The 16685-nt window shown below is 46.1% G+C and overlaps 1 protein-coding gene across 15 annotated transcripts in view; it reads right to left on the minus strand.

The window, feature by feature from the left end:
* KCNQ2 (potassium voltage-gated channel subfamily Q member 2) overlaps positions 1 to 16685 on the minus strand; it is a 73178-nt gene that overhangs the window by 18245 nt on the left and 38248 nt on the right. For 3 of the 15 annotated variants that reach the window (XR_003994009.1, XM_030503230.1, XM_030503228.1), the window contains 5 exons: positions 14843 to 14872; positions 9517 to 9570; positions 2087 to 2310; positions 1407 to 1515; positions 773 to 904 (listed from right to left, as the gene is read on the minus strand). Coding sequence is in view for 14 of the 15 variants with exons in the window: in XM_030503230.1 (XP_030359090.1) it covers positions 773 to 904; positions 1407 to 1515; positions 2087 to 2310; positions 9517 to 9570; positions 14843 to 14872 (549 nt within the window). In the remaining variant the exon portion in view is untranslated. Of the gene's footprint in view, positions 1 to 772; positions 905 to 1406; positions 1516 to 2086; positions 2311 to 9516; positions 9571 to 13997; positions 14344 to 14842; positions 14873 to 16685 lie in introns of those variants that run through there. The other 12 variants (XM_030503237.1, XM_030503240.1, XM_030503235.1 and 9 more) reach the window with 7 other exon arrangements.

Below are 16685 nucleotides of genomic sequence, written 5' to 3' on the forward strand. Positions count from 1 at the left end.
ACATCTATCAAGGGAAATAATATCATTCTCCAAGTGTAGAAGTAAATGGTGTTATTGTTTTGACTGGAGACAGCCTGTGGCCAAGCCCTGCCTCTGTTCTGGGCGTCCTTCGAGCTCAGCACAACTGGGGCTACTTCTGCTGAGCCGACAAAGCTGGGGGGTGTTGGGGTCTCCTTTTCAAAGAAGGACATCATCTGAGCGGTCAGACAAAAAGGCTTAGCTCAGATCCTCTGTTCAGGGGACAAAATTGATCTGTTTTGTGTTTGTTTGTTTCAGGAGAAACTGAAATCTTAAATGCCCTTTTTGATTCCATTTGTCCCTTTTCCACATTTTTTCCCCTATTAAAACCAACTCATCTTCCCCTAAAATTTGAGCACAGAAGCTGAAATACAGCACCTGCCTTACCTATGGGACACACTATAATGATAGAAACATCTGAAGTGAAGTAGGATGATGCCTCTGCTCATTGCAGGGGGTTGAACTAGATGACCTTTGAAGGTCCCTTCCAACCCAAACCATTCTATGACTCTATGATTTTTGTGTGTATATCCTGGGGTGGAACAGTTTTAGTGGCATAACACCACTGTTTGCAGTCCCTGCCCTGCTCATCCCTGTGGGTTCCAGCCACAAGCATTGATGTTTTCCTTGTGGTTTCCTCTTAGGAAGAAAAAGAATAAGTTGTAGCTGCAAAGGAAAGTGTCTGTCTCCTGCCAACACCTCCACAATGACCAAAAATCAGTGAAAAATTGAAGCAAAGAGAGGGGTCTCTTGCCTGGCCTGAAGGTTTTTAATCCGGGAGAGCATGTCCAGGTGACCAGCTGAGTACTGCTCGATGACATCCATCACGTCGTAGGGCCGAAGGCTCTCCTTAAACTTGCGCTTGGAGACCAGAAATCTCATAATGCTGAAGGAGAAGGACAGGAAAGACAAAATATAGCCCCTGGGCTGCAGCCTGACCTGCTTAATGGCAGATAAAACACACCGCAGGGAGATGCTTTGGAAGGAAAATGGAATAAATCCCAACCCTGTGGGTTTGGGAAAGGATGCAGCAATAGGAGAGGGGAAGGTGATGCAGGGGCTTGTGGTCCCCCAATGCCCCTTGGACCATCAGCAGTACATCTCTCTGCACTGCTTCTGTAAACGTCAGCGTTAAACCTCAAAGTTGGTGAGAATGAGCATTTGGATGCATCCCTGCAGGGGATTTTCCTGTTTCTCTATTTATTCCTTTCCTCAGCAAAAACTGCCCTTTCTGGCAGTGTTTTCTGCAAAAGAGGGCAGGCCACCCAGGGGAAAGCAGCCTGCAGCACAGCCATCTCAGCACTTGCCACCTCTGCTTGGACTTGAAATGTCTCTTTTTCCCCTATTATTTAGTTTTCCGGGCTGCTTCCCCCCTTTCCCTCTCTTACCACACTGCCCTGATGCTGACTTTCAGCCCTGGTGTCAAATCTTCCGTCACAAACTCGCAGTTGCAGCTTTTGTTCTCATCAGGAATGTCTTCTCCAGGGAGGCTTGCTTCTGGGTTTAGGAGAGGGAGGAATAAAGAAAACCCATTACTATTTCCTGGTGCCGTGCAAGGAAAGATGAATCAGATCACAAACAGCAACCCCAGGGGAAGCACCAGAGATGTCTTTGCTGAGCATCCAAATAAGAGCATTTCCAACAGTGCGTTAAGGTGGCATCCAACAATGCCAAGTGCAGCTCATCCATCTCTAGATCACAGAATCCCAGACTGGTCTGGGTTGGAAGGGACCTTAAAGCTCATCCAGTTCCAACCCCCTGCCACGGGCAGGGACACCTTCCACTAGAGCAGGCTGCTCCAAGCCCCTGTGTCCAACCTGGCCTTGAACACTGCCAGGGATGGGGCAGCCACAGCTTCTCTGGGCACCCTGTGCCAGCGCCTCAGCACCCTCACAGGGAAGAGCTTCTGCCTCAGAGCTCATCTCAATCTCCGCTCTGGCAGGTTAAAGCCATTCCCCTTGCCCTGTCCCTCCAGGCCCTTGTCCAAAGCCCTTCTCCAGGTTTCTTGTAGCCCCTTTAGGCACTGGAGCTGCTCTAAGGTGTGCCCAGAGGCATCCCAAGCCCTCACCTTCCGAGTTCTGCCGTGACGCCGCTCCCTTGATGCGGAAAGCTTGCCGGGCTCGGCTGCGGTCTCCGAAGCTCCAGCTCTTGGGCACTTTGCTTGGGCTGTCCTCGATGCTCTGGTCAGCGCTGGGGGACCTCCTGATGCCCTGAGCCTGTGGAGAGCCTTTCCCTTTGGTGCCAGCACCGCGGGGACTGGAGAAGACACGATCTTTCAAACTGACCTTCTGACTGTTCAGAGAAACACGTTGAAACAAAGACAAAAAGGAGACAGCAGGAGGAGTCATTCTGGAAACCACGCAGTCCTTCCCCACCAGCCATTAGAAACCAAGAGCACTTCCAAGCAGCAGTGAGATGTAGTTTTGCTGTTGGCTTTTTTCTTTTTTTTCCAAATATATATATTTTTATGAATTTTTTAAAGCATCGTAGAAATGTTTCCGCCATAATGAGTGAAATGGGAATGATCATTAAGAGAGAGAAAATAATGAGGACTTGAACAGAAGCCCCTCGTGGGATGCCAGGGCTGGCGGGACAGAATGACGTTAAACAATGAGGTTATGATTCCTTAAATCACTGATCGGCTCCAATCACGAGTGAGGAAGCTTTTCTTTCACAACTGCCTTCCACAACCCTGTATCTAGTAAGAAAATACCAGTTTAGTAAAGCCTTTAACCTTAAACTTTAAACTTTCTTACAAACGCTTCACTTCTGGTGCTCAGCCCTGTCCTTTCCCTTCCTTCAGCTCCTGTATTTCCTCCCACTTAAAACATGAACTGCCCTTTTTAGATATTCCAGAGAGTTCCACTTTTTCCAGTTACATATTTAAATGCTTAAATACAAACACTTCAATCTGCAACTCCTTTGTATCCTATAACGATTCAATCCATAAGCTAACATCTATCTGCAGGTCTGCTATGGGTGTCATAAATATGCAAAGCCAAATTTGACAGCTTCAGAGTATGGCATTTTATTGCTGTTTTTTTCTATTAGAATCCCATTTCTTTTAAACCTTGTAATTCTGGTTTGAAAAGATCTCTCCAGAAACAGATACGATCTCACTGAGGAATAGCCTGGTGACAACCCAGCTCTGATTATTTCCCAAACTCTGAAATTTGTAATTAAACACTTTCACCCACAGGAAGATGCTGAATTTTCACAGGAAAATGGGAAAACTAAAAGAATTTGTGAATCTTTATGAAAGGGCAAACATTATAGAGACAGCATTGGGGAAAACCAACTGCAAACAGTATTGGATCATTTGCTATTTTCTGAATAGCAATTGATTATTAAACTACACTATTAGAGGTTAGACAACCAGTGCAAGGCACCTGCACATACAGCCAGTACTATATATAGGTAAATCAGAAGTGCATTTAATTCCCAATACTCTGTTTAATTCCCAATACTCTGCTCCATTGCAGTAGCCACTTACTGGTTTGCTGCAAATGCTCTGACTCAATTTACAGGAAGAACATTGCAGGAATTTTGATTTCCACATCAGATTTCCAGGTCACCAACCAAAGAACTGTGTTTTTTTCTGTCTCTTAGCAACGCCACCTGAAAACTTCGAGCCAAACAGTCCTGCTTTGCCTTCAAAACCAGAATGAGGTTCTTCAGTCAGAACTTAGCTGATATTTGAAGCAAAGCAAAATCCACCTCCCTTTTCCCCAGCTGTACTCTGCTGACAGGAACAGACATTTGGTTGCTTCAGTAAAGGAAGAAGACGTGACTCGGAGACACATAGGGAGCAGATTTGTTGAGTAAGAAGGTGCTATTTTTACAAAGTCACTTTACATTGTGCGATGTTGAACGTTTACAGGGAGGGAAAGGTGCTGAGGCAGCATTTTCCAGTTGCGCAGCATCATGCCGGGTGATGCCTGGATGCAGCACCCAGGGAATGAGGAGCAGGGTTATCTGTGGCCATTGGCTGAGTAACAGCTTCACATTGAAAAATACATTTGAGAGAAAATAAAACTTGCTCATGACCAAGTTAGAAAAGGCAGAATTATTCCAATTAATGCTGCATTTTTAACTCAGATTAAATACTGGAGATTCACATCCAGTGTGCTGCCCACCTGCAGGGTCTGTCTGAAAGCCATGGGACCAACAGATGTTCAGCAGAGCTGAAAATCAGAGCTACAAATCCACACAGGAATCTAGGAACAAGCATATGCCCAAATACCTTTCTGGATACAAGCCTTAGTCACTGATGCTACCAAAATCATCATATATAATGAGCCAAAGGTTTGAAAGTTTCTTGGATTCAAAACCAGGTAGAAATGTTGTCATTTGATCCAAAATAGGCCAATTGGATTGGTTTGGCTTTATTTTAGCTGATTTCATAGAAGAATAGTCCTGGCATCTACTGCATTTCAGTAGTACCAATACTTTGAACTACCTGGTCTTTTTTAAACATCAGTTGTATAAAACTGAATCAGCAACACACCAAGATTCAGAATTCAGAGCAACCTCTTTGTGCCTCATCCTCTGCTGAGTTGCTCCCGTCACTGATCTCAGCGTAAAAGCCATTGTCTATCACTGAGTAAAGCAGGGCCTTTTCTTTGGGGTCCCTTTTCCATCCCCACAATAAACGTGTTGCAGATGTTTGCAAGAATCACAAAAGGCAAAACAGAAAGCGTTGAACTCAGTGGGGAATATGAGCAAAGAGCTTAAAGCCTGATAGTGCTGCGCCTCTTGCTATTTACGCATTGAAAAACCTCATAGAAATTTGATAAACAATTAAGATCTGGGTGAGTTTTGTTCCTGAATACTCACTACTCAGAAAAAAACCCAACACCTGATGTAACTTCTTTGTTTTAACATAGACAACATGAGACAATATGAACAATTAATAGGATTTTTCCTTCTGCCATGCAAGTCTCTCATTGGAAATGACACCTGGAATCACATGCAAGTACAATCTCTGCAGAGGAGAATGCTGTTGGGGTCTGCAGGAGCTGGTAGGAAAGAGTCCAAAAGAAATATAGACATATATAGGGATATATGCAGTCAGGTAATCCAAGATCATGTTCTCATTCAACCAGAAAGTCATGCAGAGTGATGTGGAGTGTCTTAGAGAAGTGGTATTTAGCTCTCACTCAAGTAGATGGTAAATGAGCCTCACTTCAGTGGAAGGTGTATGGGTTGGTGACGTGACCATGAGGAAAGCAGTAATACAACCACACACAACAACATGAACTGAAGCTTGAAATCGTGATAGCCAAGAGCAGCATGAGCACAGGGCAGGTGCCCTGCTTGTGCCAGGGAATGGGAAGGGAAAGAAAACTGTGGCTTTGCAACCAGAGATAAAGATTATGGGAAGCCGTAACAGCGTAATAGGGAGTGCTTTAGTTCCTAGGTCTTTATAACCAATTTCAGTTGGCATCTATTAAAAGCATATTCAATAACAAAAAAAAAAAACTATGTTTCCAGGCTGACTTCGGGGAAGGTTTACAAAACTTTCAGCTTTTGACTTGAATTTAACATAGGATAGAATCTGAGTTGTTTTTTCTCTGCTGCCAGTGAAAAAATGAGAGCCCATGCTGGACGAAAACACAAGGACCAATGCAAGGACCCACAACTGATGGGAAGATGCTCACTGCTTTAGTGGGCTTAGCATTTATGTTCATCCAGGTCCAACAACCCAGGACTCAGCAGCAAAATGCATAAGAACCAACCTTCACATGAGCTGCCATCAGCCTCCTTAGGATGCTGGGGGTTCAAGCTCCTGTTTGAAACCCTCTGGGTTGGGATTGATTTCACATTCCTCTACAGTATTAAATCAGCACTTTTAAAAAATGTGGACTCATTACATTAGCAGTAATTTTGGATCAATAAAAAGTATCAGTTGTAACATCTTGACATTGATTTTAAACTATGGTTGAGCAATTATTTCATTTTCTCCTTTCATTTTGTAAGCAGCAAGCACTGGAGTTGGACTAGCATGGACTCAGATCCATCTCTGCATATGAACTCAACCAGTAATAGCATTCACTCTTCTGAGAAGCTATAGAAAGGAGGAAGAGGTTATGTCCTGTTGGGAAATGAGGCTGGTTTTTAACCCAGAGTTTGTGCTGAACTCATGGCATATGAGAAATGCTTGCTGAAACCAGGCAGGAGTGCCAGGAGCCAATGACAACCTTTGTGGCTATCACTGGGCTCCAGTCTGGTTACTGGTATGAAGAAGAGGCAGAAACCAATTACTGGAGACATGAAGGCAAGGAAGATACACCTGTATGTGCAAAACTTGCCATGACTAATGCAAAAATCAAGAGAGGACCAGGCTTAAACCTGGTTTGTCTGCAGTGATTTCAGGAAAGCCATTGCAAAGGTGAATTCAGCCCAGAGAACGGAGTTTGTAGAAGCAGAACCTGGGCAAAAGGAAAACTGAAGGTCAGCCAACAATCAATGTCATAGTGTGTAATCCCTCTTCCCTTCACCCACAACCACTGTGTTAAGGCTTGGGTTGAAGGGAGTCACTGAATTCCTAATGTGAAAGACCAGAATTGCACCATCCCTGCATCCACCACAGCAGCCTGGCCAAGAATGGGGCAGTGGATGAGTGAAGGGACACTGGAACCAAATGTGTCTTTAACCTTGGCCTTTGGTGTTTTGCAGCGTTCTGTTATAATCACTCCTCTGTTTCTAATACACAGCCTTTTTCCTCCCAAACTTAAGTTGAGTGCTGCCAAACATCACATCAGACATGTCTTTTCACAACCTTTTGCTATTTGCCAGCTCAGCTGGTTTGCATTCCAGGAGCAAAGCAGAGCTGCCAAACTGCATCTTTGAGCTGGCTGATCATTCCTGAACAAGACTTTAAGATAAACACACTACACCCAGACCTGCAGGCCAGTCAAGGGCTCTGCAAACACCCTTCCTTCACTGGTCTCCATGCCATTTCTTCCCACTGTCAGGTCTCTGTGGTGCCTTCAGCTCTCCGACTAGACACCAGGAAAGTCTCTTACAAAGCAGAATATGATAGACCTGCTAAGCTGGCTTGGTATAGTTACATTACTGGCTAAAAATGCTTGCATTATTGCATTTATTGACTAGAGATCATTGGTTAAGTGCATTAAGAAACCACGGCTTCTAAGGAGTTTTCTATTAATTTACTTACACTGAGTTTTCCATGATTATCTCATTGCTTACTGTTCTTCTGCAATATGCATCCTAGGTGAAGGCTTCTAGCACTCAGCCTTTAGATACATCAAAGTGCTGGCATGTGTCCCTCAGTCTGTGCAATGGGGGACTGCAGGCAGGGAGCCCAAGGGTCCAGGAAAACAAGACATTTGAACTATTCTTATGTCCATTCACGGTTAACCTATAGCTTTACTAAAGCACAGTGTGTGTAACACTACGTTCAGGATGGATGCTGGTAACAAAGATGCCCTTGTAGCTACTTCAAAGCTCAAGACTCCTTTTTGACTGGGAAGAACCACAGTCTGTAATCCTCCTTCTCAGGGTCTCCAATGGATTAAGAAGATCTTGAGATAATGATTTGTATCATCCTCCCCCTCCCTTGCAGAACTCAAGACAGGGGAGATGACATGAGGACCACAGCAGGAAGGAATCCAGTAGAAAATAGAAAAACATTATAGTGGCTTTACCAATTAAAAACTCATGCCTAGGAAGACATGCAAGGAAGACGTTAAGATCAGAGTGGCTGATTTTCCAGAGAACAGAACTGGACACGGACAGGTGAGAGGACAGCATTACAAATATCACTGCTTGCTTTAATCTCTGCAAAACCAACCTCAACGTTAAGCAACTGAAAGGAGCCTTCCTCTGTGGAGGACTCCCTGCTTGCACTACACCTTCATGGATAAAATAACCTCACCTGGGAAATGGAAACACTAAAGAAACCATGATAATTTTTTCCATCTAGACTATTGACCAAATCTTTGCCATTTGTATTGAATGCTGCCTGTGCAAATGATCACTCAATATTTAAACCAGACCTTTCAAGGATAAACTTCAAGGAAGGCCACAGTACTGTCAAAACACGCAGCAGGAGGATAACTCAAAGAGTCAGGCTATTTATCCAGGTAGAGAGGATTTCCTACTATGGAGATCTGCTTATTATGAAGCCTAGATAATGTTCCATTCCTCTTTGTTACCCATTCAGAGATGGGATTTACGGCGCTGCTTCTGGGACACACAAGTCTCAGGCGTAAGTCCCGGCCTCTAGACTGACAGATAGTAAAAATTGCCAGCAGGGAAATAAAGAGCAAGAAAAGAAAAGATACAGGTTGGAACAATTAATGGAGAAAATCAGAGATACATATACTTTTAAATCTGTAGTTTGTTGGCTTTCTGAGGGATAGAGAGACTGGTGATTTTGAGAATTAAAACGGACTCCAAAAAGAAGAGCATGCAAAAATCCGACTTCACAAACATGCGGCATCACTCAGTGTCCTGCCACTCCTGGGCTTGCTTTCCACCTGCCTGGCTCTAGGGGAAGAGCTGATGGGGTTCTCCTGCCAGCATTCACAGCATGCAAACTCCGGGCTTGGTAATTCAAGAAGGTGCATGTTTGCTGCTGAGAAGCAGTGTCTGGGGTGGGGGAAGAGACTCTTCCAGTGCAGGCATGGAAGTAGATGTATTTATGCATAAGGAAAATAAGATATACGTGTCTAGGTACCCTTAGATAGATGCACTAAGGGATGCTCACTGGGAATTCTTGAAGCTACCTAACAATTATCAACCTGATGAAAAAGATGAAAACACTGCTCCTGCGAAACCCTCTGCTCTATCTATCTGTTCCCACAGGATCTAGAAACAGAACCATTCACAATGCCAATGTCAACACTAAGGGGAACCCGTATCCCCTCATCTGGTGGGACAGGCTGAGATTAGTCCTTCTCTAGCTGCGTAGTAGAGGTGCTAGATAGGCAAGCCATGGCTTCCAAAGGCCACAAGACTAGGTAAGGTCAATTTGTAGTGTTCAGAGAGCCAAAGGAACGGTGACTGAGCAGAGGTAGGAAGCTGGTATTTCTCATGCTACCGATTTGATGTTGCCGTACAGCGCAATTCAATTCACAAGGATTCCCTGGACCTTGAGAAGGGATGGGATAGGGAGGAAGGGGTCTCTAAAAAGAAAATAATTAAAATTTTAATATTTTTTATTTGTAATTTTCCATCATTTGTTCAACTTCAGTTCCTGGCCTCCTTCCTTGCTGAGCAGACACTGGCTTGCTCAACCCAGACCAAATTCCCCATCCTCGTCTCTTTGATTCATGTGTTCTGCATGATGAGCAGACAAGGAAGCAGCTCATTTCTGAGCAGGCAATGGGGAGGCTCTTTGCACCTTTTGTTTTTTACTCATCTAGTACCTCTATTAAGCAGAGAAGTGATCAGAACGGGTGGTAGCAGGGTAGAGGGAGAATGAGCCGTGCAGCTTTTGATTAGTTTCGTGCGACGCATTTCCCGTGGTACCTAGAGTTTCCTGAGCAGCATCCGCATAGTGACTCTCTGCACGGTTTGCTTTTACTGGAAATGAGGGGAGAGTAAAAATTAGACCTGGAAGCAAATGCCAGACAGGAAACTTTTGATTACTGACTCTAGGTTTAAAAGACAGGCGTTCTGAGGGCCGGGTTCATGACAGGATTTATCTGTTTGAGCGTTAAGTGAATATAAAGGAGGAAAATCAAGAGGGCTTCTGAGATTTGTCTCACTGTGGTCAATAAATGTCACTATTAGAAATGACACATTCTGCATTGAACTGGTGGCGTCAGTTTAGCTACAATTGACTGCAGGGAGATCATCTGCATTGGGAAAACAAGAAGTATTCTTCTTCCTCTAAACAGATATAAAAAAGACAATTTTAAACTTGTCTAAGCCATGGAGAGCCAAAACTTTACCTTGTTTTGTCCAACAACATCTAAAAGGTTCAAATTTCTTCTTAAAAAAATCACAAAAAAGAGCTAGTTAATCTGTGAATTATTTGCACTTCTCATACAGGAAATAGCATTATATTAAGCCTGGCATTTAAAAACATAAAAGCAGATCAAAACAGGGTGTGGTGCGGTCCCTTATGGGAAGAGATTTGAACATCCATGTTCTCATAGCACTTTTTAGACGAGCCCTGCTACTTCTGGGGAGTAACTGGCTTTGCTGAGCCCATCCCAAATCACTGCTCAGGCACTGCCCTGCCCGGAGATCGCCACCACGACCAGGGTCCTCCACGCCATGGAGCAGCCCTCTACCTGCTCAAGGGGAATGACGTGGCCCCCATCACCCCACCTGGTATCGCTTGCTGAGTTCATGGTCACGCTGAAAAGGCTGAAGGGCATAAAAATCCGACCTCGTTTTACACTTGAACTCGGCAGTCGGAGGAGCTCATGGGTACACACAGAAGGAATTAGCAGGAATTCTTTCTGCTCCGCAGCATCCCATGCAAACTCAGCCGACAACACCCTCAGCATCCTGGGGACTCCTCAGGTACCCACAAAGGGACCCCACAATCACCAGGCAGCCCCGGGGACTGGTGGTGCTACCAGGGCTGTTCTGGAGCATCGCGGTATGGGAGCGGGATGTTCAGCATGCAGAGCCTGAGGGAGACACGGGGGTCACTTTCCTCTTAGTCTCCTCTGCAGTCCCTACGGAAAGCTGCAGTCCCTTCTGTGCAAATAATCTGCTCCCCAGAAGGCAACTGATTATTTCCAGATTACTGTCAGTCCCAGCATGAGTCTCCGACACCAGTTTAATGGGTTAGACAGTCAAATGCCAACCCAGGCTAACGTGGCCCACGGGGCTCCTGTGATTGACACTGTTCTCCATCGGCAGTAGTAGTTAGCGACACCTCATACACTCTAGGCTGGATGAGCAGGGGCCCACTGAGTCAACCAAAGGCATCCTCCAGTGCATACAAAAGCCTTAATCACACCCCTGAAAAGAGAGATTCATGTTGTGTGTATCTCAGACAGACATACACAAACACTGAAATAGAGATATACGCACAGATACACAGACACGTTACAAGGTGACCCTGTCCAGCATTCACTCAATACAATGGCCAAGGTCTTGCTGAGTTCATTCAAGGCAAGGACAAACCACAACTGAGGACAACCTTCCAAAGAGGTTCCTCTCTGTGCCTACAGGGCTGAACTCATGCTGGACAAAGTAATCTGAGTTTTAGCTTCCCAGTTCCCTGGAACCCTTCTGTTTCTTTTTCTCTGTTACAAATGTATTATGATCATTTGGCTCATTAATTTTTAGCTTTTCACCAAATCATAGTTTGGAAAATGCAAGAGGAAGAAACGTGGTCATGGATACCTTCAGATGTTTATCAGGCCATCTGTTAAAGAGCATCCAAAGCACACATTTCACATCGGAGCCTCCGTAGTCCTGCCTAACCATATGTTTGTCTTTTTGACATTACAATCAGAAGACAAAATAAACAGAGATGAGATGCCACAGCGAATTTCCAGCCTGATTAACAGAGGATTAACCCCGTTATCACTCTGATTTGCTAACTTTACACAGCAGGTGGGGTGAGAAAACCATGGAGCAACCCTCCTTCCTTGGGGTTATGGGGCAGAGAGAACTCAGATTGTGCATGAGAGCAGCAGCCAGCCCAGGGAAGGGCAGGGACCACTTCAGATGACAGGGTGGACACAGCACCCAAAGTGACAGGCAACAGAGGAAGCTTTGTAAGCAAAAAAAGGGAGGGAAATAAACAGGGGAAAGAGGTTTGTAGCATGTAGAAAAAGGCCAGCATCTTTTCTGCTCATCAAAGCCTGGGCTCCATGTCTTGGGGAGGTGAGCTCCTGTCCCTCCAAGCAGGTCAGCACAGAGCTTTCCTGGCACTAGACGGATGCAGACGAGCTCATGGTGGAAAACAAAGCAGAATCAATAGAGAAAGGACATAACTTGTCTCTCAGATCGGCTGTCCCATTTTACAAGACCAAATCTAAAGCCACACAAGTAATTCCAGGTGATCCCAAGCCTCCACCACACTAACCCCATCACCTCCTCACTTCCTCCCACCATGGGCAGCAGCTCCCTGAGTGCTGTCTGGGCAGAAATCAGCATGGCTACAGCAGCACCGGAGTCAGAGAGCAGCATCACTGACAGTGCACGGGCAAGACCCTGATGGCTGTGGGGCATTTGGGATGTGCCCTGACCTTGCAAAGCAATGCTTGTCTTGCACAGCACGTTCCATGAGCTGTGCTAGCATCCCTTCTCTAACTTAAAATAGATGAAGACGCAAGAGTGAAAAAGCTGTTTCTATTCTGTTTGCTGTGAGGAATTTGTGGTGCATCAGTTATGGAAAGAGGGATATAGGAAATCAGCCACTCCCTACACGTAACTACAACAGGAGGAAGATCCAGCTATCTCCAGATCAGAGATTGTATGTTTTCTTACATCGATGGAAAGTGGCAAATCCTTTACCAGCTGAAGTGTGGTGCTGGGGTCTGCTACGAGAGACAGCTCATCCCGAGAAGTCTCCCAAGTGGAACAGTCATCAGTGACAGACGGGCATCAGCTGGATGATTAACTGGCGGGTGGGCTGAGAAACAGGATGAGTTTTCTTTTCCAAAGGCAGGATGACACACTGAGCATCGCCGGGAGGCTGCTGGGAATTAAAAGTGGGTGGGAGATTTGGGATGTGAATGTGGAAGATCCAGAAACTTTAGCTTGGGAAAATAGGTGATTTGGGACGCCCTGAATATCAGGACTACTGTGCAAAATTCCTTCCTGAGCTCTAAAATGTTATCAGATGGAAAAGGGCAATGGGAGCAGGGAGAATTGATATTGCCCTAACAAAACACAGAGGTGCAGCAAAGAACCAAGCAATGAGGAAAGTACTCTAATGCCATATATATGGCAACTGCAGACCCTCAGCTTGAGCAAGATCAGGTTTAGCATCTTACAACAGGGGGCAACAAAATCCACCTGTGCCACAAGACACAGATACACTGCAGGAGCAGGAAAGCAGCATTTGGGAATGACTCTGATGAAGGAGCTATACATAGTAAAGAATACTCTGAAAAAGGACAGTGAAAGGCTATTTTTACTTCTTTCTGTGACATAAGATTAAGAAAGCAACGTGGAAAATGATCAGGGAAAAACCTGCAACCTCTACAAAGAAATATTATATCCAACCTAGTGTTTTAACTGGACAAAGTGAACACTGCAAGACAGGACTGAGATTCAAAAGTAGGAAATAAGACTAGTGCTTCAGAAATAAGAGTGGTTCCTGTGATTGGAGGGATGCTGGCTGCTGTGACCCTGTTGGTCCTCAGATTTCCTCAGCTATGGAGCTGACCCTCCTGATGTCCACCCCATGCTGGTGGCCAAGACTTCAGCCTTGCTCTGCTCCCAGAGAGCCCATTCCATGCTATTCTCCCTGCTTTAATAAAGCTGGATGGACCCTGCCTCTGCTCTAGCTGTGAGACTCCATGTAGGGAAAATAACATAATCTGGATAGTTGAAACATGATCTTGGAGATTTGGTTTCTTTGGCAGGAAAGTGGTTGGAGTGCTACGGGGGTTCTGCTTGCAAAGGAAAAGCTCAAATGAAAGACAGAAAAATGGGTGGGGGTCGGGGGTAAGGAAGGAAGGATGAAATCTTCTTTCCTTTAGTCAGCACCGTATCAACCCAGATATCTTTGGTTGGATTTTATGCCAGGGCAAAATTAAGTTTCTGGCCTCTTATAAGCTAAAAGGCACAGCAGAAAGTTTCATCTGCAAAATGCCAGGCTCCAGTTATGCTTCTGAAAAACATATTATTTACAACATTTAGGCTGTAAGCTACGTTTTAAGATATGAGACGGAAGATCTGAAAAGCCAAGCAGATGATCTCCACAGATCATCAGTTCTGCATCCTGCCTCCCAAGACAAAAAGTGAGATTCAGTCTCAGAATTACTTCTTAAAAGAACTGGAAAATATAGGACACAAAATACCAGAATTCAATAGTTCTAAGGGGATGAAAAGTATCTGAAAAATATCCCAAATACCAGCCCTGCTGCTTTCCCTAGGACATGTGAATAGAGAAAAGCTCTCCCATAGGTGAGGTTTATGGCTGGCCTTGGAAGGTGCTCGCCACGTCTCAGAGGGCGCCCGCCTGAGCACGCTCTGCACCATGGACTCCAGGCGTGGAGGGAAGACGGAGCAGGGACCGTGCTTCATCCAGAGGCTGCGAGGCCAAAGGGAACGGGGTTGGAGAAAAGGGAGTCTCTGCCATGCAACGTCGTGCGGTGTCAGAGAGCCCTCCTGTGTCCCACGGAGCAGCAGGTCCACGCAGCCCCGTGCAGTGCCCTGCAGCGAGAGGAGCTCAAGAGAAGTTGCTAACTCGGTGACATGGTGGTGGCTTCATGGTCCCATGTCACCTCCACCCAGCGTAGCGTTGGGTGATGGAGACACAGGCAAAGCATCACCCAGCCACTGGCGCTCATCAGGCCTCATTGTACTGATTCAGCTACGACTCCAGCAACGAAACAGAAATAAAGCAGCATAAACCAAAGCCCTGCCATCACCCCAGATAGTGCCTGCCAGCTCTGCCCGTGCTGCCCAACGCTCTCTCTAGCCCCCACAGCCTCACTATCCTTGCAGCTACAGCCCAAGGCAAACTGGAAGGAAGATATGATTTAAGGTCCAGCAAACACAGAGATACATTAGACTGCCACAGCACAGAAAAAGCACGTTAATACCTAGAATGCTTCCCTCGATGGCACCACGACATGGTACACACACGCACACACGTACATAGATATCTACAGGTAATGCATGGGGATGGCGTGTTGGCAGTGATACAGACCTTGGCGATGGTTCAGGCTGCTGCTCTTTCCTTTAAACAGAAGCAATAGTACATTAGCATGGTGTCAGGTGGCAAAAGATGTTGCTGCTTCACTGTTAAAACATAACGAAAGGACAATACCAAACAATACAACTAGAGTGAAAGTTGTGGACAGAAGAAAGGAAAAGGAGCACTTAATTCCTGGAGTTTCTGGCCCGGACAGAAAATCACTGGAGACTCACACAACCTCAGAGAAGACACATACAACGCACAGGGTTGAAGAGTTTATCCCAACCCATCCTTGTGCCTATGCATGACTGAGACACCTGACGGTCGTGTGATTCGTGTGAGCACAGGAGGACTTCTGTGGGCTCAGAGAGCGGCCCCCTTCATTTGGGAATGCACCGCCCTGAGGTGTTTCTGCACATAGGGAAGGATTTGAACAGCTCCTGGGACCCTGGTGCTTTTCCTCCCTGGCCATTGGAACGGAGCTCATGTCACATCTTTTGATGCATGGCTTCACGCTGCAGTGCTAACGCATGATGCTGGGAAGGGAACATCGGTGGGAAGGAACATGGATCTCTGCCCTGACATCCCAACACCCCAGGTGGGGTTTCTGCCTCCAAAGCCTTTGGCAGCTACTTTGCCAAAGGCTATATGGAGGCAGTGGGATGCCACAATTTTTGTACATTATTTCCTACTGAGATCCCAAACCATCTGATTGACATTGAGGACAAAGTGAGCTGAACACCTGCAAAAGGGTAGGCATCACACTGCAAGCCAGGCTAAGGCCACAATGAAATAAATACCTCACCTTCAGTGACCAGGCATCTTGGTGGCATTTCCCTCCAGCAATGAGGAGAACCTGCTCTGCCTCTAACTACTCTGATTCACAGCTTTGTCATACTGGGAAATTGCATTTATTCTGGGGCCCTGGAGCAGCCTTGCCCCTGCAGCCCCATGGGAGGGAGCAGGCTGTTTCTCAGCAAATAAGGGTCTGCCTCCCCTAACACCAGACAGTCTAAGGGACAAACTGGACTGTGAGAAGACCTGGGCAGGAGGAGCTCAATTCACTCTCTGAGTGATGCTGCACCAGCCCTGGCCCTGCCTCCATCCACCAGTGACCACTGAGACCTGCACAGAGCCTGACCCCTCTTCCTTAAGCTGCAGGCAGCAGTGTGGAGAGACTAAAACAATACCCCTCCACCATCTGCTCCTTGCTCAGACAAGCTTGGAAGCCCAATCTCAGTCGCTAACTCGAACACTCACATATTGCCACAGGTCTACAGATCTCTACTCTCTGCAGAGACATACAGCCCAGGGCAGGTCCCATCCCACACCTCCCCAGTTTGCCCTGATGCCCACCAGCATGGCCAGCACCTCTCCATCCCTCCTGGGGTCTCCCAGGAGACTCCCCATTCCTCAAATGGGCAGCCTTGCCTGCTTAAAAACCCCAAGAATTACCCCTCCCAAGCAGGACTCCTGACCTTCTGGGACCATCACATACACCTTACCATAGCAAGTATAGCAAAAACTTCTCACCACTACAACCTTGCCTGCTTTTGGGGATGGAGAATGAAGTAACACACCGTGGGCCTGAGTCTTCTCTGAGGGTGGCGAAGAATATAAAGGTCAGAGGAAAACTGGGAACACTACCTCGATCAGACCCTTTGTAAATACGACTTTGTGTTTTCAGTCAAGCACTGTAGCATTACTCCAGAGCCAAGTTAGGCTGAAGAAAGTCATATACAGCATGGGAGAGGGATGGGGAGGAGGTCACTGAACGACCCACGGGGGACCAGCTGCCAAAACCTCTCACATCTTCAAGGCTGTCCATATGCAAAAGGCAGAAAGGAAAAATACA

The sequence above is a fragment of the Strigops habroptila genome, chromosome 13, assembly GCF_004027225.2.
Source record: "Strigops habroptila isolate Jane chromosome 13, bStrHab1.2.pri, whole genome shotgun sequence".
Lineage (NCBI taxonomy): Eukaryota > Metazoa > Chordata > Aves > Psittaciformes > Psittacidae > Strigops > Strigops habroptila.